Source organism: Passer domesticus, chromosome 4, assembly GCF_036417665.1.
Source record: "Passer domesticus isolate bPasDom1 chromosome 4, bPasDom1.hap1, whole genome shotgun sequence".
In the NCBI taxonomy this organism is placed as follows: domain Eukaryota; kingdom Metazoa; phylum Chordata; class Aves; order Passeriformes; family Passeridae; genus Passer; species Passer domesticus.
The window spans coordinates 16,538,198-16,565,265 of NC_087477.1; the positions used below are offsets into that span (position 1 = coordinate 16,538,198).

A 27,068-nucleotide genomic window follows, 5' to 3' on the forward strand; every position below is an offset into this window, starting at 1 on the left:
AATAAGCAGTTAGCCACCTTGAACTATTTCAAATGAGGTGTCTGCACTCAAAGGTTGTCTAGCAAAGTCCCTTTAAAGGCCATCCCCTTCCCTAGCATGCCTTCTCTGATGGTGTTTTCCTTAAGTATTTAATTATATGGCAACCTGTGCCTGTTTTTCTTCTCCAGAGCTGTTGACTTGTAGTCAATAAAGCAAGCACTTTTCCTCCTACTAAATCCTGTTATTGGGAGAGTGACATTTTCCTCTGTTTGATCAGGGATCTTCTCCCCACCCAGGCTTTGTGTTACCTTGGTGCCTTAGAGGACTAATGAAGGACGCAGGCTCCTAAAAGTCTGTCTGCTTTTTCCAGCCAGAATATTTCAGTTTGACAGAAGATCCTCTCTCTACCTTGATACTTTGAAGCATCACTCAAGGGGTCACTTAATTGACAGATGCACTGGATAGGTTTAAGCCCTCAGTGGTTACCTGCTGCTTAGATGCAAAATCATGTAATTTAAATGAGGGTTTCCTGTAGCCCCAACATCACTGACAGCTTAGAACCAGCCAAGGGGAAACACTTCAGAGAGGGACCTGAGTGAATTTATACTGTGAGAATCTGATGTCCCAGTACTCTGGGTCTCAAAGCAAAAGGTATTTCTTTCAGAAACTTGTGCAGATATCAAAGACTGCTCATTCACTAAACACTCTCCTTTAGAACCAGCACAGTTCAAAATGCAATGTGATTTAAACCATGCTACCTGACTTTGGGCTGAGGTGATAGGAGATAATGCTGCTCAGCTAGAAGTGTATTCATCCTGTGCTGAAGAACAGTCACCTCTTAAACCACCCCAATGAATTTTCTTTGTTTTTGGTGCTTATGGTAAGGTTCCCCTTTAACAACACAATGCAAACCATCCATTGATAGCATCTGTAGATCTGATACTTCATTTTACTAACCCTCTTCCCTTCTCTGGTAGGAAAGGCAACAGGCTGCATAAGAACAGTGGTATTATTAGGGTCTAATAGTAATTCAGGTCATTGCTAAATTGCACTACATGTTAAACTATACTGAGGCCAGAGAGAACTAGAAAAAGAAGCAATTCTATGACAGGGAAATTGTAAAGTTTTTTCCTTTTTCTTTTTTTTTTCTTTTTTTTTATTTTTGCTTACATGCCTGCAGTGCTGTACAAAGTACATGCAGAGCAGAGCTGAAAATCCTAAAGCCAGTTCAGTCCAAGCAAATCAGTTATTCAGAGGATGTCTATGGTGTTTCACTTGAGATTCTGCTTGGAGTGAAAAGGCAAGAAATGGGTAAACTAGAGTTCAAAACATCTGGCACCATTTACCATTTTACCAAGAAAGTAAACATTTCCCAAATTGTCACACTTCTTTTTGCTGTTGCTTTGATTTAGCTGGCAGGAGAATCATGTTTAAAGCCTCACGGCAGTCTCTGCCCGCATTCCCTTAAGCTCCAAGCTCACTTCGCTTTACTTTGAAGGTGGGCTGAGCATCGGAATCTGACGAAAGAGTGGGCTGTGCCTCGGTGCGAGGGAGCTCTCCCGTTGCCCTCAATGACTACATTTGCTCGTGCAGTACACAGCAGCAGCAACAGCGTGGTGCTCTGGCTCTCCAGCTCTGCCCGGCAGACGCATCTGCAGCTCGCTGAACATCTGCGAGCCAAAGTTTTTCATGTTCTCCCGTGGGTGAATGCTGCCCAGCTGCACCAGGAAAATGGGCACAGGGGATTATCTCTGCATCGCTATGAGCGGAGGGGCGCCGTGGGGCTTCAGGCTGCAAGGGGGCAAGGAGCAGAAGCAGCCCTTGCAAATCGCCAAGGTAGGAGCATGACAGAAAGATGTCCTTGGAATTTTGTGGGCACGGATGACAGGACCACTTTGTTTAAATCCATCCAGCCTCCAGGGAAATGGTGGGTGTGGTTGGTTGCAATGCTTGTTTGAATTCGCTAATGTGTTTGGCAGAGATCCTACAGGTGCCGATTCTGTCGGTTTCAGTAAAAAGGGATTATCACTTTTTGGTAGCTTGCAAGTGTTGCAAAGGTTTTGTCAGATGCTGAATGTTTCACTTGTGACACGATGTGTGCCTTTGAGCTCCTGTGTGCTTCGCTCTCTGGCTTTGAGTGCACTCAGCACATCGCAAAACTCAGTCTCATATTAGGAAATGCTGCTTCAGTCATCTATTTATGATAGTTTTTCTACTCTGGTCATAGAATAAATACAGCTTTATCATGAGAAAATGTTCTTACTATTTTGGGAATCCTGGAAAGCATTACACTGACTTATCTCTGGTTTTGGAAAGTTATCCAGTCTCAGAAGCAGCTTTAATAGATGCCAAAGATCCCCTCTTATATTTCATGAGCAACGCTGAAAACTACTGGACACTTTATAAATTATCTGCACATATAGAAAGAGGGCAAGACAGACAGTAGAAGTTGACAATAAATTAAAAATAGGAACTGGTAGCCCCAACTTGCAGATATAATTTTTCAGAGGTAGTTTTATTAAAAATCAGTGCTCACTCCACTGCAACAATGAAGATTTGTCACAGTTATTAAGGCTTATGTAACTGTATGGAGCTGCATTCTGTTCTCTTAGACAAGAGGGACAATTTTTGTCCAGAGCTCTGAGCTCAGCAAAATACCACTGGCTGAAACAGTATGGGGACTGATCATCAGCCTGTGAGCTCTGCCTGGTTAAACTGAGGGAGAGAGTTTAAAATTATCGAGGTACCTTCCAGTATCTTGATAATGCAGTACACCGAGCCTGTTGGTTTTACTTTGATATGGTATTTTAGATCAGTAGTTTAGTATTTAAGCTGTAACTTTTTCAGGCTGTCAATGCACTTGGTTATTAGTTAATTTTAATTTACTGTATCCGTTAACTTTTTCACAATAAGCAAAAACAATAAATCGACCTCATTTTATAGGAGAAGGTCCTTTTAGCTCTCTGTCGAGAAAAGAACATCTTTCACTATTCTTTTGACTTATTTCCAGCCTATCATATTAGCTGTATCCAACGGATAACAGTAACAGAACTGTGATTTATTGAGGGTCTGAATAATTTTTCTCATTCCTGTTAAGTTTTTTGTTTGTTTTTCTATGTTTTGCAAAACTGGAACATGCTCACTTTTTTCCTACCGGTGGGCATCTGTTCTGTGCAAGTAAAATCTCTGATAACAGATTGCAGTGGACTCCTGCCATCTAGTGAAAACTTGTAGCTAGAACTTAAAAAACGGTGAGCAACGGTAAAAGGCAAGTGGCCTTGATTACATGAAATCAAAAGTAAAAACCACAAGATTCTGACTAAGCTTTAGTTTTTTTGATAAAAATGGTCTATTCCAGGGTGGGTAGGGTTTTTTTTTTCATGTTCACATCCTAGACTGGGTCATTTAAGCCTGGGTACTAAAGGCTGGGACTTGAGGTAGCTGTACCTTACTTCAATGTGTTTTCAGTAATACACTCTATTACTGAATATTCCATAATACACAGTATTTTCTTATGGGAAAATCGCCAGGAAAATAGATTCACATTTAGAAAATAATAATATGTATTTTTAGGAAAAAACCTCACAGGTACAAGTTTGTTTTCCTGTAAATGAAAGGAAAAGCTCCAGAGGGGTTTTTTACCTTTGTTAGAGTGGAGGGAAGGGCACTCAGGCTCTGGTCATGAGTGGAAAAGTGATTGTGATATAGATGTAAAGTGGAGAGGGATATGAAAGAGAGGGAAATGAGATAATCCATTAAAATATGTCAGGACACAAAATTCCCAAATGCACACTACCTACTCTTTGATAATGAAAACGTGTTGTTTTTAAAGCTGATGGGATAAGTCACTGCAACTCACTGCCACAAGCAGCTTTTACCAGTTTGTTTTATGCATTTTTAAATAATTTTATTACATTTATAAAGAATATGTAAACCATTCCCCCTCTGCCTAGCTCCTAAAGCATATTTTCAAGTAGCATTCCCACCGAAATCCATGAGAGTTTTGCCTAGAGTATAAATTATTGTCTTCCATTACCATGAAAAGTGTTAATGGAGAGATAAAGACAAACCTTTTACCAAAAAATATCTCGGTACTTTTTCACAAGTACTTTTGCAGATAAAACAGGCCATATTCATTAGCAAATAATTTTATAACCACTAAATTAGATTCAAGACCTTTCAGTAGTTTGTAAGTGTGAGATTGCTACAAATGGATTTTTCTGAAGTATGAGGAAGTCTCATTCTGCTTGTCTATTTTAAACCCTTATTCAAGATACACATTTGACTCATTTTCTGTAGAGGTATAAGAAGTATTTAACAATTCTCCTCCTCTAAACCCTGGCTCTGTACACCAACTTACTTTGTGAAGTGTGATAATGTTGCAAATAATCCATAGAAACTTCTTTTCAGTTAAAAAGAATTTGCATTTTCTATATACTGACACAATATTTTAAAAGTGTTTTAAATGCTATGTCCAAACACACACTGTGCTAATAAAGTTCTCTAATAAATGGATGTTATTAAAAAAAAAAAAATTAATCATGAGTCCAAAGCTAAGGAAAACAGTGGCTGTGTGTATCCCTTCACTAAACCATATCAGTGCTGTGCTGTAGGATGGCTTTCCCAAAGCAGGAGATGGGAAATCTCAGTGTAGCAGTGACCCTAGAAGGATAAGTATTCAAGATATATAAAAGCCAAGCAATGCATGAGGTCCTTTCTGTTTTACCATGAGATATATGAAAGAATATTGTTAAAATGAATATCATTGTGGTTTTTCTTCTTGAAAATTTCTTTGCAGTTTTTAATTTAAAATATATACAAAATAATGGCTGATTTTCTGAACTAGCATTTGAAAGAAAGTCCTGTGACTCTTTCTATTAATACTTAACAATAGTTAACAGTAAAATTATATCCTTTAAGAAGCATGTCTTTTGCAACAGGTAACTTAATGGAGGTGTCCTATAGATGATTAGATTTATATTCATCTACAATATGGCTCTGTTAAATCATCTTTGCAAGACAGGTAGATTATTCTGAGCATATTTGTTATCTGCACCAAACAGTAATTTGATGAACTCATTGTTTGTATCTGTCAAAGTCTTGGTAATTCATGTCTGGGAACTTAACCAAATAATTCTAATATTTAAGGGAGGCAAGATGCATGACTCTGACCTATAAGCACTTCAAAGGAAATCCAGATCAGTGTCCTAAAAGTAAAAATGAATGGATGGAGGAGAAGGAGGCTTCTGCTACTGCTTCCCAAATGGTAGCTTTACCTTTGGCGTAGCAATGACATGTGACAACTGGCTGCCTGGTCATTTTAGACTTGTGCCCTTGTCCATCAACATGCTCAGATTTCAAGTCTCAGTTTCATTCTTTTGGATTCATTGGAACCTGAAACAGAAAGTGAAACTCAAAGACTTGGGAATAACCTGAACCAACAGTGTGAAAAGTAATATCTGAATATGATTACTTAACATTGGATGTGAACAGAGGTGGGCTGTGTTGTGGTAGTTTGGCTTTTTCTCTGTGTTTATCCAAAATACTTAACACATACAGAACAACCATAAGAGGTTTTCATCAAGTTGACCTCTACACTTTGTTTAGCAGAAAAAAAATAAGGGGTGAGAGATGCTAGCACAGTTAAGCTTTGGATCCTGAGTAAGGCAAAACACACCACTGTCACATATATGTATGTGTAACGTAGATATTAGCAAACAGTTGGTCTGTCCACAAAACACATCAGAGCTGCTGGGTTGAAGGAAACTTTTTAAAAATTGTTGTCATGCCCTTACATTGTCACCCCTGGCAAATGCTCCCACTTGCAGGCAGGTAAATGAGGTTGGTGAAAGCAGGATCTTCCTCTCCAGCACTGCTTGGCACTGCAGTTCTCAGCAAGCTGGGCGAAGGCTCAGCTCTGGGCTAACACCACCCTGCTGATCCTGCCTCCTTTGTATCACTTAACATTTTAAGCAGGATTTGAGCACAGCTTTAAGCAATAGCAATCGGCAGAACAAGTCATGTTTAAAACGTTCTTAGAACTTTGGCAGCAAAGGAGGGGAGTTCAGAGTCAACCTACATGATTTTAAACACAACTTGCCTTACTTGGCCTGTATTTAAAACTGTTTGTTTAAATTTGCTGGCTAATACATTTCCAAACATAGTTTGTTTTTGAAGCCTGGACAGACTCTTATTCTCAAATTCACCCTTCAGACCATCTGACACAGCTGGTATTTGCTGATATTTGGAAAACTCTGTAAGGCATATTTACATATTCTTTCACACAAGGAGTTATGTGGAAGATTGTGGGTTTATCTATCTTTTCTGGAGAGGATTTTGACTGTGTTACAAGCCTTAACCCAATTTAAGAACCAATACATTTTTGCACGTGTTTAGATGACATAGTTCATCTTGTATTTAAGTAAATGACCAAACTTCCATTGACAGACTGGAAGAAGCTGGGCTTTCTGTAGCTTAAGTTAATTTATTTTGCAAAAGAGAGGAACAAAGTAAGGTTCCCCAAATCTAGCTAGAATAGGCCACTGTTAAATAACTCTGTTCTGAAAAATCTGCCAGCTCTAGTTGGAAAAATAACGAAGAAAAATATCCATACACCTTAACCAACAAAGGTTTACATGTTCTTCTAAAGGTTAGGGCTCTGTGTTCCCTACTTTCAAGCTTTTGCATTCCAGCCATTGTGCCAGTGGAAATGTTTAGCACTGGAGTCCCATCTAGTTGTTTAAAAGCTGCAGGCTGAACTAGCACATGAGTGTATACCCCATTTTGGATATACAGGACTACATACCAAGCTGGTTTTGGCATGCTTCCCACAGTATTTAGCCAAACACAAGCATGTTTTGGATACATGGTATTATTCATTTTGCTTATTTCCAACTGATGCTTTTCCAGGTCTCATGCTAGGCGAGTTTTCAATGAAATAGAATGAACACCATAATTCACACTGATTTAAACTAAACAAACTAAAAAAACCAAACAGTGTATTCCTACTAAATTAGATTAGCTGCTTTGTATAGAGCTTTGCTTCATTTTGTACTTTCTTTGCTGGAAACATTTAAAATACCCTGCAAGACATTATTACTTGTCATTGTTCTGTATTTTTTGCCATGGCATTCTTATTGTGAATGTGAATGTAATAGTAAGACTTCTGGCCAAGATCACATTAAAATATCACAACAGGAAATGTTATTTACAGAGTCCTCTAGGATTGTGTCTGATTGTTTAAGAGAACACAGCTAACAATTTATGCATATCATGAAAGGCTTTGCTTTCAAATGCAGAACTCAGGGTTCTTCCTATTTGCAGCAGAAATATTTAGAGCAGAAATTACTTTAAGGGACCATATTTCATGAGTTAAATGCTTAGCACTCTATAAGGAGAGAAGGATTAACAGAGATAGCTTCAGCTTTAAGAGGAACAATTCTGTGCATGGAATTAGCTATGGAGAGAAATGATAACATTTAGGCTGCAACAAGTACTCATGAGCACTGGCTGGAACAAAACTGGCAGTAAAAAAAACCCCTGGATATCAGCTTGAAGGTTTTAAATTTCAAACCTAACGTACACAAGTTACACAGTGGATTTTTTTTTCCCTTTTCAGTAATTTATCCCATCTGCACCATTTCATTAAAATCTGTAGGCCATAGTCAGTGGGAATTTTAGGATCAGACTAACACTTTTAGACTGGAACACTTCAGTATGCACCAAAATCAAAGTGCTGTGTTTTGGTTACCTGCCAATATAACCTGGTGTTGAGCATGAAGGCCAAAAATCTTCAAAACACCTCAGGGCCTTGCTCTCAGTGGAGGGCTAAGAACAGTGAAAAGTGGCTGTCTTATCTGGGGCTTATGTGGAAGGTAAATTCTAACAAAAACCTGACTCTAAGCTTGCCAGAGACAACAGGTTTAGACCCTGTGCTCTCTACAATGTTCTGCAGTCCTGGGCACAGCACGGACTGTCCCTCTCTTATTTAGCAGGGAAATTCTGTCTGCAAGTTGTCATTCTACTTTATAGAAATAGATTTTGAATCCTTTAAGTATCTTTATTTGTTTTACATCTCCTTCCTACATCTGGGATTGGGCACTGACTGCATGGCTAACCTTTTGCTTCAAAAGAGTTATGTCATCCTGGACTGAGTAGCTGTAGAATCATTATTTTATGAACTTGCCTTTTTGTAAGTATATTTTAGAAATATGGTCCTATTTAGGAAAGTGGATGCTTTGGGTTTTGAAGCATGTTTTATATTACAATTCATTAGCAGATGAACTGGTGATGGGTCAAAACTATGAAGGAAGTAGATAAACTGTGGTGTTCTATACTGCTGGTTTCATTTGATACCTTCTCCATAGCATAAACATGCCACGTATGGCATAAATTGCTGCAATATTGAATTTCTAGAAAGTCCTAAAATAAAAATAATGTAAGACACCATATGTCCATTGTGGCTCTTGACAGCAACAGAAAGAAAAGCAAACAGAATGACAGGGGAGTATAATTTAATAAGACTAAATTTTCTCTTCCTAGTACTCTCTGCCTAATACAGGAATATCAGGAGCTGTTTGTTGTATGATGGCAAAAAGATGGCAAAGCTGAAGCCCTGTTTTGAAAACCTAACAGTTGAAATTTCACTAAAGGAAGCCTTAACAGAGGAGTTACTTTTTGTCCCATGAACTCATTGGGAGCTTTGCCATTGACTTCAAAGGACAAAGGATTGGACCTTAGTATGTATAATATAGTGCAGTTATTTAATTGGAAGCAGATATCATGAATAAAAATCCTCATTGGGAAGAGTGTAGCAGATTTTGTTATGGATCTATTTAGAACAGATTTCTGTGTCTAGCAGAAGTAATTTCCTTCTAAGGAACAAAAAAATTACCTTAGACTTTGGGATATTGTGATAACACAGTTATATCATGCAACTTTTATTCAAGTTATTTGGTAATTATATATTGCTTTTACAACCCGTTTTGGAAGTCTGTGTGAGGACAAAGATACTCACTTGAGCTGAAGGCATTTCAATCTGCTTATTTGTAAGAGAAAGAAATGATTGCTAATAGTATGGAGTAGACTGACATCACTAGAAACTAGAAGCCATGAATTAAATGACTGATAATGTATCAGTGTAAGCTAAGGAAAAAATGTAGACAGTGGCCATATCTCTCAGTCTCAAAATGTTTACTGGTTGAAGGCACTCCTAGTAACTGCCCTCGTTTTCTTTAGCCGTGCAAACAGACTGACCTGTGTTAGATGAATGGTATTCCCTAAACAATTTAGATTTCAGGGCTTTGCTAACTCACCTCATTTTGCCTGACAGCTTGGGCAACAGTCCTAGGAGCAGTTTATCTGTCACGTTTGAAGTGTAGAAATCCCCAGGTGAGGAGAGGAAGGAGGAAAGGGAGAGGAGTGCCAGGCAGCTGGGGGTGACACTTTTCCAGCAGGCACAGGTGTGGCTGGACAAGTCTGTAACTCCTTGACACACTCACCTTGTAGATGTGTCTCCAACAGTTTAAGTGGCATCCCTTTGGAAAGGCTCTAAGGGTCCTGCTTTTCATCTGTAAAAAAAGCACCTCCATGGAGAACTGTGCAGCAGTAACTGCAATTGTTGCCTGTACCTGTGTAATAGGAGGTGTTCCCAAGATGTGCTGCTGTCAAGGGGAATCACATAATGAGTTCTGACATCTTAATTCATCCACCACCACTGAAACAGTCATCTCTCTATTTACCTTTCTAAACCCTCGTCTTCTCTGCCAGGAATTCTTACTCTGCTTTCTCTTATCATTCTCACTGTAGTACTTCTATTTAAATACAAAAGTACAGCTACTTCCTTAAACATCAGTTTCAGTGAATTCACTGCAAATTATAGGAAAAAAATACCTCTGACTTCAAACCTTGCTATATGGTTAGAATAGTGGCCATCACTTCCACTGATTTTCCTTTGGACTGAAAGAAATATGGGAAACTTTCTGCTTACACAAACTCTCTCAGCACAGAAATTTCTGAACTACTAGAGTTTAACAGATGTGGCTGGAATAAAGTGATCAGCATTTTGTTCCACAAATTACATTTTCCTATTTTGCAGAGATCACTTCAAAGGCCACCTGCCATAAGCCACTGATTTAATTACAGAGGATGCATATGGAAGTAATCTGAAAGGGATAAATAGCTTTCTTTATTATCATGTATTCATAATGAGCTTTCTGCTAAAAAAATACTTGCAGGATGGATAGTGTAAGACTTGCTTGCAAAATCCTTCAAATTAGGAAGAACTATCATTAAGCATGGATGTTTTAAGCAAATTCCAACATGTGATACTATTTAATGCCTAAGATCCTCATGAAGGAGCAGCTGTTAGACATCCTTCATAGAAAAAAGAGACCAAAGTTTCAGAATTGTTGGCATTTCAAGAAAAAAAAAAGAAAGGATATCTAGGAAATTAGAAGTGTTTCACCTAAATTGTCAGCCAGTGGAATAAATATGTTATGCTGATCAATATAAAATAAGCCATTCACAAAAGTGGAGAGTTTCATTATCGAATGCATAGTAAGACTACATAATTAGCTTTTGAAAAAAAAGTAGTATTAAAGTTGTTATCTCATGGTATTCATACTGTTAGTCAAAGTCAGTCTTTAGATGCATTGTGCATTTTTGGGGGTATCTGAGGGAAGGTACCTGACATTTGAAAACCACAACTAGGACACTGTTTCTTTGGAGCCCCCCACAGCCCCTTTGGTAAGTAATTTGCAGTGTGCCTTTAAGTCCACTTCAAATAATCACCTTTTCATGATACTGACATTATTGATTATCACTAGATGGTGCTCTTCACAATCCCCAAAATCACAGGTGAGTGAATGTAAAGACAGTTCCACCTTGGAAGAGTTTTTGTTGAGAGGTTCAATGTTTTCTTACTGAAGCTGAAAGTATCGTTCAGCTCAGTTCCCCTCAGACCACATAGCAGAATTAATGCCCTCAGGAAAATGTGTCTATAAACCAAGTCAAGAATCACAGAATATCAAATGAATCAAAATCATTACATCAAATTAGTAATTCCAAATCTTCCTTTCACTCCTACTTATTAGTCCCTACACACAAATAAAATGTAATCCCCTTAAGGAGGGCTCCATAAATTTGTCCTAGGATTTGACTTGTGGTTTCATAACACTACAGTTAGGACAAATTTTGATCTTAGAAAAACCCTGACCAAAAATTATTTCAGTGGTATTGCAGAAGAAGGAAGTAGTTGTAATCCTTTAAAGAGAAAATAAAAGTATCATAGTAATATTACACACAACTATAGATTACGTGCAGTGAAATAATAATTAAAAAGAGAATGAAAAATATTATCTCAAACTTCAGTTTCTTGCAGCCCAATATGATGACAGCCTGAGCAGACAGGGCTGGGAGCCCTGGAGGTGTAAGAACTCTCCCAGGTCTTGCATCCAATTTAAATCAAATTTTGAGCTATATTAAAATGGTGTTTTTAATAAATTCCTCATTATCCTTTCTCTCCCCTCACTTTTAGTCATGACTTCAGCCTGTAACACTAGATGTTCATTTTACTAATTTGATTAAGAATAGACTAAAATGAAGTACACCAAATCCAAGACTGCATCATTGACCAGCCATGGCGTTGGAAATCTACCTGAGTTTTGCAGCTTAAGCCCATTTTTACTCAAATAGTTTAAAATTAACAGATCAGTAGTACAGGTGTGATGTAACTAAATTTTTCATGGTTGAATATTCCTTTCAAGGATCCTGATGCAGCTCCTAAATGTGTTACATTTTTAAGACAGTTTTCACATCCCCCAGGATAATGTTACCAAAGCATTTCTGATTTCATGACACAATTTCTGAGTACAGAAGGGGTTTGACTTTAGAACCTTTTGTCATTCTCTTTCAGTTTTCTTCCTTTATATTTACAGGAACAGTGAGAAACAATCCAATGAATCTTAATGTAGTGAAAGACCCATGAATGCTCCTTTTTCTACACTGGCAAGAACAGTACAAAGGCTACAATAATTAAGCCTGAGGAGGTAGTTAGGGTTGTGGCCTGTGATTTTTTTTTAGAGTTACACTATGAACAAACAGAGCACTGAAATGCATGGCCTGAGAACAATAGTACCCAGCCCTGTACCAGCCTCCCGGGTCACTCACTGCTTGTTTGCTTCCAGGCCTGATTTGCATAAGAGGACTGGAGAAGTTGCACAGGCTGGGAATTAGCACAAATTGATAATGGGTGCTAATTGACTCAGGCAAAAACTAAAGATGCTCTGACCTGTTCAAATCAGACTTGCATTCAGGCCCCTGGATTCCTGCATCGTCCAGTGCTGAAGAATTAAACCCTGGCATGGTTCATCAGCTGCTGGGCCCTGGGATAAAAATAGACAGGCAGAAATGGGATCTTGTTTTAGCATAATCAGCTGAAACTGCAAAGGGTGGAAAGGAGCCTTTCCTCTTATGGGAAGAGCTTTCTTTTTGGCTGTTTGGGTGTTGCTGTAGGCAATGGCATGGCAATCCAACTCACCAAAAATGAGAGCCAAACCAAATCTTTCCCCAAAACCTTTTACTGCCCTAGACCCAAATAGTTTTTTAAAGGTTGAAAAATACTCATTGTTCCATGTTTGTAGGCAGGTATGATCCATCAAGAGCAAGGAATATGATTTATTTCAGTGACTGGATCAAATGTGCCAGATGCAGACCCAATGATGGACAGATGTAGGAGTTACCTGTTACCTCAGCCCTGTGCAGTGCCTCTCTTGTCTGATAAACAACTCAAAAGCTTCTTCCAATAGCTGTCCATCAGATCATTATGAGAAGAAAGGATATGTTATGAAATCCCCTCTGCTTTTAGAGGCCTGTAGTAGCACAGAAAGCAGTGCTCACCCATGGGGATTCACATAATCTCATGTTATACCTGCATATCCCTTAAAGCAAAAATTGCACTGTTTAGTTTACTTTAAAAGTTTTCATGAACTTTTGTGGATTTCTTCAGTTTTGCATTTGCAAGATGCTCTCAGGCCAGATATTTTCATGTGCTTGGGTTTTCTTTTGGCCATTTAACTTGGCTCACACAGGCCTTTTGTACCTCTAGTTTCTCTATTATTTGATCACATTTAGTCCCACCCTAAAGCAGTATCCCAAATACAGATCCTGACACAACAGCACTTGGCTGGTTTTGACTAGTTTCTTCCATGCTAAAAGAATGTACAGTCCTTTCCATCACAGTGATATTAAAATGCTTTTGCTGTGGTTTTTCAATTAATTGTATAAGTTAATAAGAAAAAAAGGATGTTTTAGGGCAAAATAATAAAGAGAAAATGAACTGTACACTGAGTCTAACACTGAACTTAATTTATGGAGGTTCTGGCCTGTGACATCTTTTTATAGACTACGTCATCCTTAGAAAGTGTGCTTCCCAGAGAAACTTGAGGAGATACTTGCAGTTCATATAATAGTTTTCTCTCAAAATTATATTAGTAAGAGGTGTCAGCAAAGTCTTCTGAGGCAATCTGAGTCAGTTTTTAATCTTTCAGGTGAAAAAGAGCACTGTACATTTTCACATTCCTATTCAGTTTCTTAAAAGGTCACTCCTGATCTTCAGTTAGTTTTTAAATTACTTCTTACATCACCAGCATGCTGAAAACTGTGACTGTAAGAGTTTGTTAAAAAGCTAAAATCAGCTATGAGATAAGGAGTTATACAACCTATCAATTTTCAATGTACACAGTAATTTGAATTGTTGGAAAGCACTTGCTCAGGAAACAAATACAGAAGTATGGAACCAATTCACATAAATGTCTCTTCAGTTAATACCTGTGCCTTCACACGTTCCTCCTGGCCTCTACTCCCTTGGTTTGGTCCTTGGCATTTGGGAAAATGCTGCAAATCAGGGCTGACTTCAACATTACCAGGGGCTTCCTTACACTCTTTGGAAAAATCACCCGTGAAAACTATGCTGTCATATTGCCAGATGTTCCTTCAGACTGCTTTTTCTTTCAGAAATAAGCTCTGAAAGCAGCACAGTGCATGTGAGAGGAGAAGGCAGTGATGTCCATTTCCTCTTCTGCTTTTTTCTCCTGTTTTAAAGTTCGTATTTGACCTTTGTCGGGAATTGACACACTTTCCATAGGGAACTGTCACACAGAATATTTTGGATTTCTGGCTGCCAGAGTTTCATTTCAAAAGTACTTATAAAAGGTGCCTCTTAATTGGTACATGATGCAGTTATTTGTTGCTTTCCCATGCAGTTTTCAGTCTAAAAATCAAGTCATGAGGATGTGGCACAATTTAAGATTTAAACATAGTAAGGTTACTTGGAGGTTCCACAACAATGCAACCAAGTCAGATGCATCGTTTAATAGGTGAAAAATATGCAGGGCATCTTGGAGCAAAGTTGGAGCAACAGTAGCCGCACAAAATGAAAAGGGATGCTGCTATCCTAGAGTAATACAACTACAGCTATCTGAAATCTTTCTGTGACCACGTTGCTGTGAAATCTGATGGCAAGCAGGTTTGTTATGGCCACGTGTTAATCTTGAGCAGGATGAGTTATTAAATTAAATCCTCAAAATGAGCAGCTCTTTCACGTGCACTTATATTTTCCAGATGTATGATAGTCAAGATTATCCTGTGCATTTGCATGTACTTGTTTCTTTTGTTGTTATTTTTAGAAAATTCTTTAAAATTATTATTATTCTAACATCTGAGTAAGATTTGAAAATATATTTTTATTTTAGTCTCATGGCACTGTTCTCTTTCTTAATCCTTATTTCTATTATTCAAAGTTTTGGAAGAGACCAGGATTTAATTTAAACTAATTAAGCAGGTAGGAATTTTGTCCTAGGTTTCACTCATTTGAGAGATTCAGCAACATCAGTGATATTTACCTGTCAGATGTAGCATTTTGGTTTTATAAAAATTACATCCATGCTAAAAATAAAAGCTGTGCTTCAGCATAAATAATAGCACTTCAAATGGTGATGTTTTTCAAGGCCCTTCCTCCTTGACAGAAGCAGTGTTGCAGAAATCAGTGCTGTGCCTTCAGCACATGGCCATTCCCTGCTGAGTCCGTCCCTCAGTGATCCTGGCAAGAAATGTGCACCTGGAGGTTCTGACCCTCTGCAGGAATTTCACTTCTAAAAATATTTTAAACTAAACTTCCAACTCATGCCTATGATCTAATGGCATCAGTTAGGCTGCATCCCTTTCCTCTGTGAGAGGTTTGTTAGGAAAACATTACTTCAGCTCCCAGAAGGAGCACATCTGGCTGGTCTTGCTCTAGGATCGATGCATTTCATGAATGTGTGGGCTGCAGCCTTCTGTCTGTGGAATTGCATCCTTGACTTAGCAAATGTCTTAAAGCTGGCACAGATCTTAGACAAAGACAATGAAAGTACTTCAGGATCTCTCTGGGATGAGAGACGCCATATTATGTTTGTGCTAATATATAAAAATAATAATTCAGAGGAAGAAAATTAAATAAAATCACAAAAATGTATGCCAAAGGTATGAAACAATACTCCAGCTTCTTATATTAGGAATTGTCAAAATGGCAGCATTAAAAACAACCCCAACTGGCTCCTTCCCAAGCTCCATGCTTTTTGGATTTCCTTAAAAATTCAATCTACAGTTTCTGAATAATGCATCCATTGTAATTCAAGGACGCTCCCCTGCTGGTTTTGATTAATTTATTTTAACAACACAGCTAAAGTCTGCTGTAGCTCCTCTGGTAATATAAATCCCTTTTACAAAGGATTCTGTTGTCTCCACCTCTCTAATAAACTATGGTGTCAGGGGTTCAGAGCTAAATGGATGGCAATACAACTTTAACAATTCATCTCTGCTTGTGTCTGAATTAATATCAGGTTTTTGTCCCCTTCAACCTTTAACTAATTTATAACTCTATTCTTACCTTCCTGTATAAGTAACAGATCCAGTGAAATAGTTTAATTTCCATGCAATCACACATTTTGTACTTTAAAAATTAATATCTTGAAATGAATGTCAGATAAAAAATCCCCATAGCCCAACTTTTTAAAACTTACTGTGGCTCTCCTGACACATGCAACTTTCCTTACAGTACCAGCTACCAGAATCTGGTTCTTACCTGAGTTCCAGCTTCCATTAAAATTAGAAAACATTTCTGGATGTTTTAGATTGCAAAGTGATCCCCCTCCCAAGGGAGGAAAAAACCCAAGTAATCCCAAGTTTTTAATGTTTCAATCTTTTTTTCATGTGGTACTAGAGAAACTGGCATTTGCTGGTTTCAGGGCTAATGGAATAAGCTTGGCAGGCCCACAGTCTGAGAACAAAATGCCCAGTGAGGACACTTCAATACCTGTTACAGTTTCTATGGACAGAAGTTGAGTAGCACAACAAAGCTGCTGTTAAAACAACAGTGGCTTTCAGAGGTTCATGGATTGTCACAGCAAATTATGGCACACAGATATTTTCCCAAATCCTGAGAGCATATGTATTGTCTAGCATTCAAGCAGCATGATTCCCTTTGGGGGAGCATACAGCACTTTAAAAGAAATTGCTGTTAGCTTACTTATACAATTACATACTCTTTAACTGTTTTCATTTCACATAAATATTAAATACTCCTTTGTTTAAACTAACCGATTAAAAAATATTATATGAAAGGAAATCAAACAAATGTCAAGCTGTTTCTTGCAGATTTCTGGTAAACTTGCTGCTCATTTGACATGTTGCATGTGTCATTCCAACAATGCCCTTATGTGTGAGTGGATATACAGATGCTTTAGGCTAAATTAAACAATGTTCTATAGCTAGGACTGTTTTTGTAGTCCAAATAAAGTAGGTAGTGTTTTTATAACTATCAGTTCTTGGGTTATGGAGAATGTCTTCAAATAGAAACAGAAAGAGGTTTATCTTTACAAACAGGTCTCATTCCCTTAAAAGGAAGTTGTTTCTTTTTTCTTCTGCTTCTTTGGAGAACTGACTACAAACTGGGAATGGTTATTGTATGACTCATTTGGGAAGAATAGCTACAGTGTAAAAAGTTCAGAAAGGATTTTAATAAAACCAAACCAAATTATCTTCTCTTTTGGGCATGATAAGGATAGTTTGAAAGAGCAAAATATTAATTTTTTCAGAATGCTGTAAGTCAACCTAATACTGTAGTGTTTTAAAGGGAAGGGAAGAAAGGTCAGGAAAGACTAAAACATTCTGCCCTAGTTTCAGTTCTTTAGATAAGACAGAAATCCCCTTTCTTAAGGAAAATTTAATTTACTACATTCTGGTCTGGTCTAGTCTGGCAGTGAGCTCCTGCATGCACCAGGCAAATCACTGGCTGCCAAAAGCAGACATGGAGCTGGGGAACAATCCCCTACTCAGCTGTGTGCAGATAATGGGACTTTCCTGCTGCAGCCCATGTGCTTCAGGTACCTGGAAATTCCCCCAGACACCAACACTATCAGTTAAACTGTTAAAAATTATTACATTATTCCAATAAAACAACTTTGTTGCTGTGCACAGTAGAGACTGCAAATGCCACAAGGAAATGTTATTGTATTACTGCCTGCATTGCCTTACCTGCACGGCCACAAAGGACACAATAGTGAAGTTAAGACAGAAAAACTTCTGTTCATGTTTATGGTTCAGCATCCTTTCCTTACAGGCCTCATCTCAGTTTTTTACAGTTTTATAAATTAAATCATGTCTTCAACATGCCACTTAATGTTTTGCTTATCTTAGTGCTGCAGCACTTGAGTATCCTCTGACTTTCAGAGGGAGAAACTGGGGTTATGTCTCATAAAGCAAAGTTTTAACAGGGTTTGTGATCTGTTCATCTCAGGAACATGCATTGAAAAAGTGCAGGCTTGCTCATGCAGTGGCTGGGTGAGGGATGCTGGCTCTTTAGCAAGTGCTCCATGCAAAACATAGAAAAAAACCAAATTTTTTTCCAAGTTCATCACTTGTTTTTTGCATATTGCTAATCTAGCAAGAGAATTTTATAATTTTTTTTCTTTCTCCTTAGTGTATATACAATATAAAAGATTTTGTCCCTTGTAGTCAAGCCACATTCCCTTAAATTTCAGACTATTTCAGACTTTTTGTTTGAAAGTTCATTTCCAATGCTGTCCATTTATATAAAAGTTTCCCAGAATACTGGTAGAATTTTTTTTTGTTATTTTCTCATGCTTGAAGCACTATGAAACTTTTCCCTGAGTGTTTATCCTAAGATTAGCTCAACTGAGGCTCAAGTTAATAGAAAGTGACCAAGTGATTTCGATGGGAATTTCACACTTGGAAAGCAAAATCATGACTGTAATTTGGCAAGACTATTGATGTATCTGGACTCTCATTCCTAGGAATTTTACAGGAAAATGCTGAACATTTCAAACTGCTATGAGGCTAACTGCATTTTAATCTTCTGAACATATCTAGAATGTCCTGTAGTCTTCAAGTTAAGTTAAAAAAAAAAAAATCTTCAAAACCCTCTTCACCCCACTTCCACCTTGCTCATGTTGGACCATTTGGGAATGTCCTGGCCAAAGAAAGTTCTTGGATATGTCACAAGCACTCAGTTCTTTCTGCAAACCCAGAAATAATGACTCTGCTTTAAAGTCTAGCCCAGGTTTTACAGTAGAGCTTAGACATGCACTGCTGATGCTTTATGAGGTACCTTTGATGATGGGAGATCTACAGGCAAAGCCATAATTTACCACTGCAGTAGACTGTGGATAGACAATTGGATATTTTAATAGATTTTTAAAATATACATATTTTATAGATCTCATATTTTAAAAAAGGTGTGGGTGAAACTGTTGCTGCTGTCCCCAAGTGCTGCTCATTGTGGGGGTCTAGAATGTTACTGCTTGGGAAGGGTCCTGCTGCTGGGAATGGCAGGCCAGCTGGGACAGGAGGCTCATTCTTGACAACAGTCTGGATAGTGCCCTGCCTGATAATGAGGGGAGTGATATTTCAACAGACTGCAGAAGAGAGTCTGCAGTGCCTCTTTTAAAGGCCTGCCCTGGACCTGGTTGCCAGGGAGCTGCAGGAGGGTGAAGGCTGGCAGCAGAGAGGGAAATAATTCAGCTGAATTCAATTAGAGTGCATCAGTAGAACCAAGTGAACTATTAAAATAAACAGTTTCCCTAAATCAGAAAGGGTTATGACCACAGAAATTGGAGCCTTTACAGATTTCTTTACACCATATTGAGCTATTCATGCTTTCTAACATGAGCCACTGCATTGCACAGTTGCAAATGTGCTGAGCATATGATTGTGTTTAGGCTGGCACACATGGCAAGGCCCCACCCTGGCCCCTCTGACACTGGCCATTTTTCAGGATCCACAGCAGGCAGAGGTACAGCAAGGCACTGCTTTCCCCACAGAGCCTGAGGAGCTGCTGCCTTGGTTTGTGGATCAAAGGGAACCAGCAGTAACAGCATGAGAGAACAGGACTGTGAGCAAACCTTTGCTTCCCCCTTCTGCCGAGGGCTCCTGCTGAACACCTGCAGAAAGGGCAGTGTTCCTGCCAGTTCCTCTGGTAGAATGGCTCCAGATTTTCCAAATATGCTGATCAAACCACTGGCCAGGACAGAACCCTAATGGAGTAGAAACAACCCAACATTTTACTAATGCCTTCGGATATCCTGGATCAATTTTCCACTAAGTGCTACCTAATTGATGTAATGAGAGTGATTTTCTTGATTTAAAAGGAAGCATCCTGAGTATATCCTGGACTGTAGATTTAAGTTGTTTGGCACTGGTCTAGGTATTCAGCAGCCAGCAAACACCTAGTATTTATTTACAACAGCCATTGCACTTCATACTAAAGCCAGAGATTTAGGAAGAAACTGGGTGTGAGAGAGTGCTGCTTGCAATTGAGACAAGTGGGTGTTTGAGCCATATAGGAATGCATTTCCCTACTGCTTAGACTTCCTTGATGGTAGCTTCTGCAGGTACTTCTGTCTAAGTGAAAAATCAAAGTGAAAAAACATAGTAATACACAGCAATAGCTATGAGGAGAGCATACACTGCAAGAGATTGCTAGGTCATATATTCAGGGGGATCATACAATGTCCAGCAGAGACAAGAGAAATACTTACAAGTGCTGAATAATGTACCTTGGCTTTTAGGTGGTACTCTCAAATTATCATTTCCTGCCTAAAAGACAAAAAAGATAATGAAGATAAACACAAGGCAACAACAAGAAATAAAGGAAACAATCTTATAAAAAATAATAGGGCAGGAAGCAACATACATTTTGTATATGAAAAAAAGCCTCCAAAGAAAGTGCAGTGTTAGTCCATAAAAATGTTACCTCAAACTGCTGTGGAATTTGCAGCTGAGCTTCCATTTCCTTCAAAGGCTGAAAATGACAAGTTCCTGTAAAGCAGCCTTCTCAAAGTTGCAAAGGCCAATGGTTTAGTTTGTATTTTTCCTACTGCAGAGCAAATGACTGACAGAGGTCAAGCACACAACTTGAAAGTTAAGTCCTTTCCCCGAGTCCCTTTCCTGTTCCTGCCTCCCCTTAGTGTTCCACTCTCTTAGTTTCTGAGTTCTCCTATGCATTAGTTGGCAGCCTCAGCTCATAGTAGCACAAATTTACACACAGCACCACCAGAATTCCTACTTGGTGTATTTTGAAAGCCTAAATTTAAATCAACGCTTATGGAAGAAAACTTATCAGACACTTTTGCTGGAGGAAAATCTCCATGCTCACAATATAAAATATCTTTTGCCTGCTTTTTGGCACTCAGAAGCAGAAACCTAAATTGTCTGAAAGATTTTTTTTTTCCCCCCAAGTGATACCTTTTTTGGTTATGGACCAGTGGTGCTGACAAATATCCAACTCTTGCCAGGAGCTAAACTACTAAATGTCAATCTAGTCCATTTTTGACAGTACACATGAAAGATATGGCCACAGCTGTAAAACAACATTTTCAGCATGCTCCTTAGAATAGCTAAAATGAAAACTGCAAGAGAAAGCACAGCCAGTTTCAAACCTCATTGTATAACTGCAATAATTACTTCTGAAAGAAAATACCCTGATGCACAGTACAAGGGTGACAACAGGTTCTATTAATCAAAGTGTACTCTAATGGAGCTAAAAGTGGAGTACAAATCAAAAAGTCAGAAATAATATTCAAATTTCCTAGCTTGACCCATTTTAAACTCCTGCAATGTGGGTGTAATATTTTGTGCTTATATATTTTGAGGCATTTGGATGCCAGGACCTAATTCTTAGCTGGGGCCCAAGACTGCTTCAGCAAACTCATTTTAGACATACAACGTTTAGTTTTCATATTGATGTGATCAGCAGAACTGGTTACTGGCAATGTACCTTGCTGAAGGGCTCCACTGGAAGAGCTGGTTGCAGTAATTATTGCAGCAGTTACAAAGAGCTGATGAGGGGCAGGGATGAGCTATGAATCCACACAGAATAGTCCCACATTACAGCCCAGGACCTAAATTCACGAGTCAGATACAGCTTTCTCTGTAAATAGTTAGGACTTGGGTTTCCAGCTACTGCTCTTACCTGCACACCTGCCTTGATAACATCTGAGTTGTTAAGTGGATCAGCTCTGAACACATTTTGCAGTCAGAGCCTCATCTGATGTCTCAGCGTCCCTCATCCCTCCGTGGGCTCTGACACCCATAGTGTGCTCCTCTGATACCCATAGTATGCTCCTCTGATTTCCTTTTCCCAGAGACATGAGCACACAACTTCCACCCTTGAATTATCCACTTCTAAATTAGCTTGGTCTAAAAAGCTGTCTTCAAACACCTTGTATTGCTTAGTATACCCTAATGCCTAACCTGGGCCCTATTTTCTTCTGCTCTCTCCTTGGTTTTCTGGTCCTTTTCTTCTAAATCCTTCCACATACCATCAACTACACGAATTCTGACATCAGTTGGGCTTTTAGGGTCATCTTTTTGGTCATTTATACCAGGGGAAACAGCTCCACTATGCTTCCCCCTGTTTAATGGCATATACACATCTTTCCTGACATTTCCTATTTCTTCATCTGCCAGGTGTTTTAAGAAAGGGAACACAAAAGGCATGTTTGAAAGAAGCCATTCCAGGTAAAGGTACTGGGAAGCCCTGATGCATGATGAATACAAAAAGTGAGTCTGGGATTGTGAGGGTTATCAAACAAGGAAGAACTGTAACTAAAATGTATGAACTGCTTCACTACAAACACGGTGTGCACAAGAAGATGTAAACGATGATGACAGTAGATTACACTTGGTTCACAATCCTTCAAACATGCTCAGTATGAGATTCTTTCTCATTTATGCAGCTGAGCAAATTTACTTCAGCCAGCAGGTGGGGGAGTCTAAGAAAACTGTTTGGACTATAGAACAAGACATCTGTATTGCTGAGAGAGCTTTGAAGACATGCCAAATTTATTTGGGGGTTTTTGTCTTTCAATAAGGTTAAGGCTCTTCTAGAAAAATCCTAGTATTACTTCTACTCCTCACACTAAAAATAAACCCCAAATGAAAACAGCATCAGGGACAGTAATGAAAGAACTTTTATGGCCCAATAGATAGTCTGTCCCAAAACAGAACAGTATACAAATGAAATACTGAACAGTTTATATGTCATGCATTCAAACAACCATCAGCCAAACATGTCTTTAGAAGTGTTGATATGAAATACAGAAGTTCCAGTTCCCAGCAAAAATCACCTATAGATGCTTGCAAATAGCAACATCCTGTTACATGATGCTCTTAATAGACTATTATGCTTCAGTATTTAACTAGCCTTGGCAGGCAGAAGGAAAAACAAAAATATGCTCACGTTCTGGCAATCTACTGCATGCTGAATTTTAGAGCATTGGCCATGCAACCATCTTGTCCTATTTAGGAAATTTTTTTGTCTAGATTTCTTTGTTTGGGTTCGATAATGGTAACTGCGAGCAGATCCAAAATGACAATAAGATTCATTCCAAGTGCAGTAGGAGAACACAGACACAAATGCTGCTTCACTGCTTGTCCACAAGGAGGATTACAAAGGATCTGTTAGGCTCCTAAAGGAAGAAGTCTGTTGCTAGCACCTTCCAGGCAGAATTTGCTAGTATTGCTAATTTGCTAGTATTGCTAATTTGCTACATTTGTACACAAAATAGTAAGGTACCTAAATTTCAAGACAGTGTATCAAATTCTCACACAACGTAAAGGTTCTAAACATGAAGCTTGGAAAGACTGGATTGTATTCAAAGTCTGGGTGAAAAAAAAGTAGCTGTTCCCCTTGTGCAGCTAAATTTGGAAAACAAGAGACCCCCAGGTGTGCTCTGCAGTGCTTTGTGGGCTTCTTTAAGAACATTATGCTACTCAGTGCAAGTCAGGCTCACACTATCCCATTCCTCAACAGCAGGCATTGGGGATTCCTTGCTTAATAAGTGGAAACACTGGAAAGGTGTTTGGTATTTTTCTTCTATTTTCTCTGTTCCCTGCATTACATAAACCTAAATTTTCAATTTAAGATTACTAGAAATTCAAATTCAAATGACCCTAAATGTGCAACTACCTTTTGGCCACATCTAGACAATTGCTTGGCCTCCTCCTTTCATGATAGTCCTTCATCATCAAAATCTTTTCTGTCAAGAGAGGTAACTGGAAATTTCAGGCTTCCAGTTCTCTATTCACACTTGCTTTTGAATCTCTGAAGGATGCAAAGGGTAAAGCACATTGGAATTTATTTATGAAGCCCTACTGGTAGCTGTGCTGTTAGCTCTCCTGTGGCTACTGTGGGGGAGATGGCTCCAGTCCCCATGGAGACATCCAGCAATCCTCCTTGCTAAGTAACTGGACAAGCAGCCATTGGTGCAGCATCACACAGAGTGCTGGCATATGTTTTTGCAGTCTTATCTCTGAGCTTTTTCTCCTTGGATGAGTTCATTTTTTCAATCCTAACATGAATTTGACACAATTTTTGGCCAAGAAACAAGGCTAGTTCTGTGCCAGAGAAGCCCAGGATAAATGTGTCAGAACCTATTTTCATCTGCTTAGTTAAGTCTTACAGAACAACATTTAAGCTCTTCTCCCCATCCAGAACTATGCCTACCTTGAATGCTTTGTTTATTTGTACTCAGGATAGCTAGGCAACAAGGGAACAAGTGCCCATGACCTGGTAAAACTGCATTGTATTAAGCTGTCTGTGTCCAACTCTATTTTAATGTCAAGAGATAAATCAAATGCAAAACCTAGACCAAAGCCATGGAGCTGTGGGTTTCTAATGTTATCTTCATCTCCTTTTTCAAAAAAATTAATTCTGCACCCACCCAGCATCACTGACAGAAACAACTGTAGCTTAACTTCTGATCCAAATCCTGCACACTGAACTCATGTTTGATTTTTAACCATCAGCTGAAGATGGTTAAAATCACACTGAAGTTTGTGATGAACCTTTATCTCCTCCCTCTCAGAGTGCATAGAAAGCAATGCATCATCACCTCTGAGACACCCAAAACCAGCTCTTGCCAGAGAAAGTGTGTGGTACCTGATGAGCTGGGGCTCTGCAAAGGGCTCTGGCATATGACAGAGGCAGGCACAGTGTGGAGTCTGTCAGGCTGAGTGTGAGGTAGGTCTGTCTGGCCCTGTATCCCAGTCTGGAATCTGGGAGTACTGGGGAGCACCGTGGAGGTGCAGGAGCCGATGGCACAATGTTCATCCAGGTGGAACCAGACTGATGAGCCCAAGCTCAGGGCTGGGGCTGCAGCCAGCAGAGGCAAGGAGGATGCTGCAGGCAGCTGTGGGAGCAGGGTGAAGTGGATATAATAGAGAACAAATCTGGCCACTTTTGTCAAGTGTGGTTTGGCCTCGGAACTGCTCGGAATCATTACTGTGTAATATATTAGATGTGCCTGAACAAGTTAAATTTCTCATTTTCTTGGCCAATGAAACAGTATTACTTCTTTTCTGTACTATAAATTACTGCAAAATAGAAATTGAGATATCCTGTTGATGTGTGGGTTTTCTTTCTGGTTTTGTTTGGTTTGGTTGTTATGCCTGGTTTCTAACAAAGCACAACTTTCAGTGCACATTCATGTCAGCAATGGCCTCATTTGAAACAGCAGTTCTTCTCAAGGTGCCTCGCAGGGTGGTGACCCTTAATTCCAGGCATCCCAGCTTTGATTAAAACCACATGAAACAAGTTCATCTTTGTAACCCTGCACTAGTGGATTGCCTGCTTTCCTCAAACACACAAAAAGCCTGTAGTAAGTCTACCCTAACTCATCTTTATCTTGGTCACATTTTCTTAAAATTGTCTGTCTCTCAGTTGGAGCTCTGAACAATTATTACAATCACAAGCATTCCTCCTGAATGAGGAGCAGAGTCATTTTCATTTTAAATCCAAGAACAAAACCATCTTTTCCTATAAGACAAGATTTCCTGTTCTCTCCTTCTACAGAAGTAAATTGCCTATTGTCTTCCCTAGGGTTACAAGAAGATGAAATCATGTACTGCAAGTCAGTGGCTATTCCTATCCCTCCCAAAAGTAGCTGGCTAGAATGGAGAGAAGGAAAAGAAAGGAACAGAGAATGCAAGAGCAAAACCACAATGCTCTTTGAGGAATTGAAAATTTTAAAAAAGGGAAAAAAAGGAGGCAACACACAACTGCCACCACCAGTAACTGCAAAATCCTTGAAGAGGAGCTGTGAGGAACTGCTATGGTTTTAAGACATTTTAAGACAAGATCAACAAATATAATACAGGGCTTTTCAACACAAGCCAAACTATGGCCACATTCATATTATCACAGTGACACAGAGCACCTAAATCCAACAAAGACCACCTCTTCTGAATTCTCTTTCCCTCTGAGCAATCCCTGCCTTCTCTACTGATGTTTTCTTTTTGCTTAGAGGTCAAAAATCTTGTTGGTTAGGTCCCTGTGTTTCTCTCTGAGGCTTTCACAGAGGGTTTATGACAAGTTGGTATGATCTTTCATGATCATAGTTTTAGGATTTCCATTTGAATACCCACACCATTTTCCTTCCTTCTAAAGCAGCTGCTCTGATCATACAGCCCTTGTATCAATTCAAGTTTTTAAAACTGCACTGGAGATACCTCAATCCAATCAACTTGTGGAAATTGATTAATAATGACAAGCTTTACTGCTCCTATCGACATAAACATCTTTTCATCCATGTTTTCTCTCCCTGGGGAAAAAAAAGGTCCCACCTAGCACTTTAACAGATAAATAAATGAAGCATTTCTAAAGTGTCAGCAGATCCCCAACTCCACCATAACTGTTCAACACGTTCAAGAGGGACCCAGAGTGAGTACAAAAGACATGCAATACTGAGTGAGTGATCCTCTTATAGAATAGTATCTAATTTCTAAAATCTAGTTGTTGTTTCTGGCTTTTGGTCAGCAAACTAATGCAGATTGAGGTTTTTTGGAGAACACCATACAGTGTTATGTGCTTTTGTGACATTCACAGTGTATTGCATGGATAAGAAGCCATTTGTAAACCAATGTGGACTAATTACAGCACACAGAGTAAAATCTCGTGCTCTGAATATATTAAGCACAGCCACAGAAATTATCTTGAGCACCTGCTTGCAAAAGTTGTAAAGCTTCTCCTTAAGTAAGGAAATACAGACATAAGATTTAATAGACAAAACATCAAGACAGCAACTTTCTGATTTACCTTCTGTCCCTAGGTGTGTTGATGTTTTCTTAAGGTTGTGAAGTACTAATTATCCCCAAGGCTAAAAGTAAATTCCTCATGTAATAAATCCTAAGCATAAAGCAACCACTACAGTTACAGTACTTTGAGAAAAATCAGTTGATCCTCTAATAGTTCAAATCTGGCTGCAGAAATACTTCTGTTCATTGAATGATGAGACAGAAACCCTTTACAAGCCCCTGAAAGTAATTCAGCCTTACTAATTTTCCATCAGAGCTTGTAATCTTGACTAAACATTAAATTCCCGATTTAAAAAAGAATTTAGAAGAACCTTAAAACCAGAAAAGTATTGAATACTGTTTTTTCAATTGTGGTTTCACTTTCTGTAGGAAGCAAATGTTCCTGTGGGGATCACCTGAAGGAATGCCAAATATCCATAACAGACTTCAGCACTGCATTT

The 27,068-nt window shown here is 38.9% G+C and overlaps 1 protein-coding gene across 2 annotated transcripts in view; it reads left to right on the forward strand.

Annotated features, from left to right (window-relative positions):
* Nucleotides 1–1,551: 1,551 nt before the first annotated feature.
* Nucleotides 1,552–27,068, forward strand: part of SYNPO2 (synaptopodin 2) — a 78,504-nt gene continuing 52,987 nt past the window's right edge. For both annotated transcript variants that reach the window (XM_064416342.1, XM_064416343.1), the window contains exon 1: nt 1,552–1,815. In XM_064416342.1, coding sequence (XP_064272412.1) covers nt 1,687–1,815 — 129 coding nt within the window. In that variant the 5' untranslated portion in view covers nt 1,552–1,686. The remainder of the gene's footprint in view (nt 1,816–27,068) is intronic.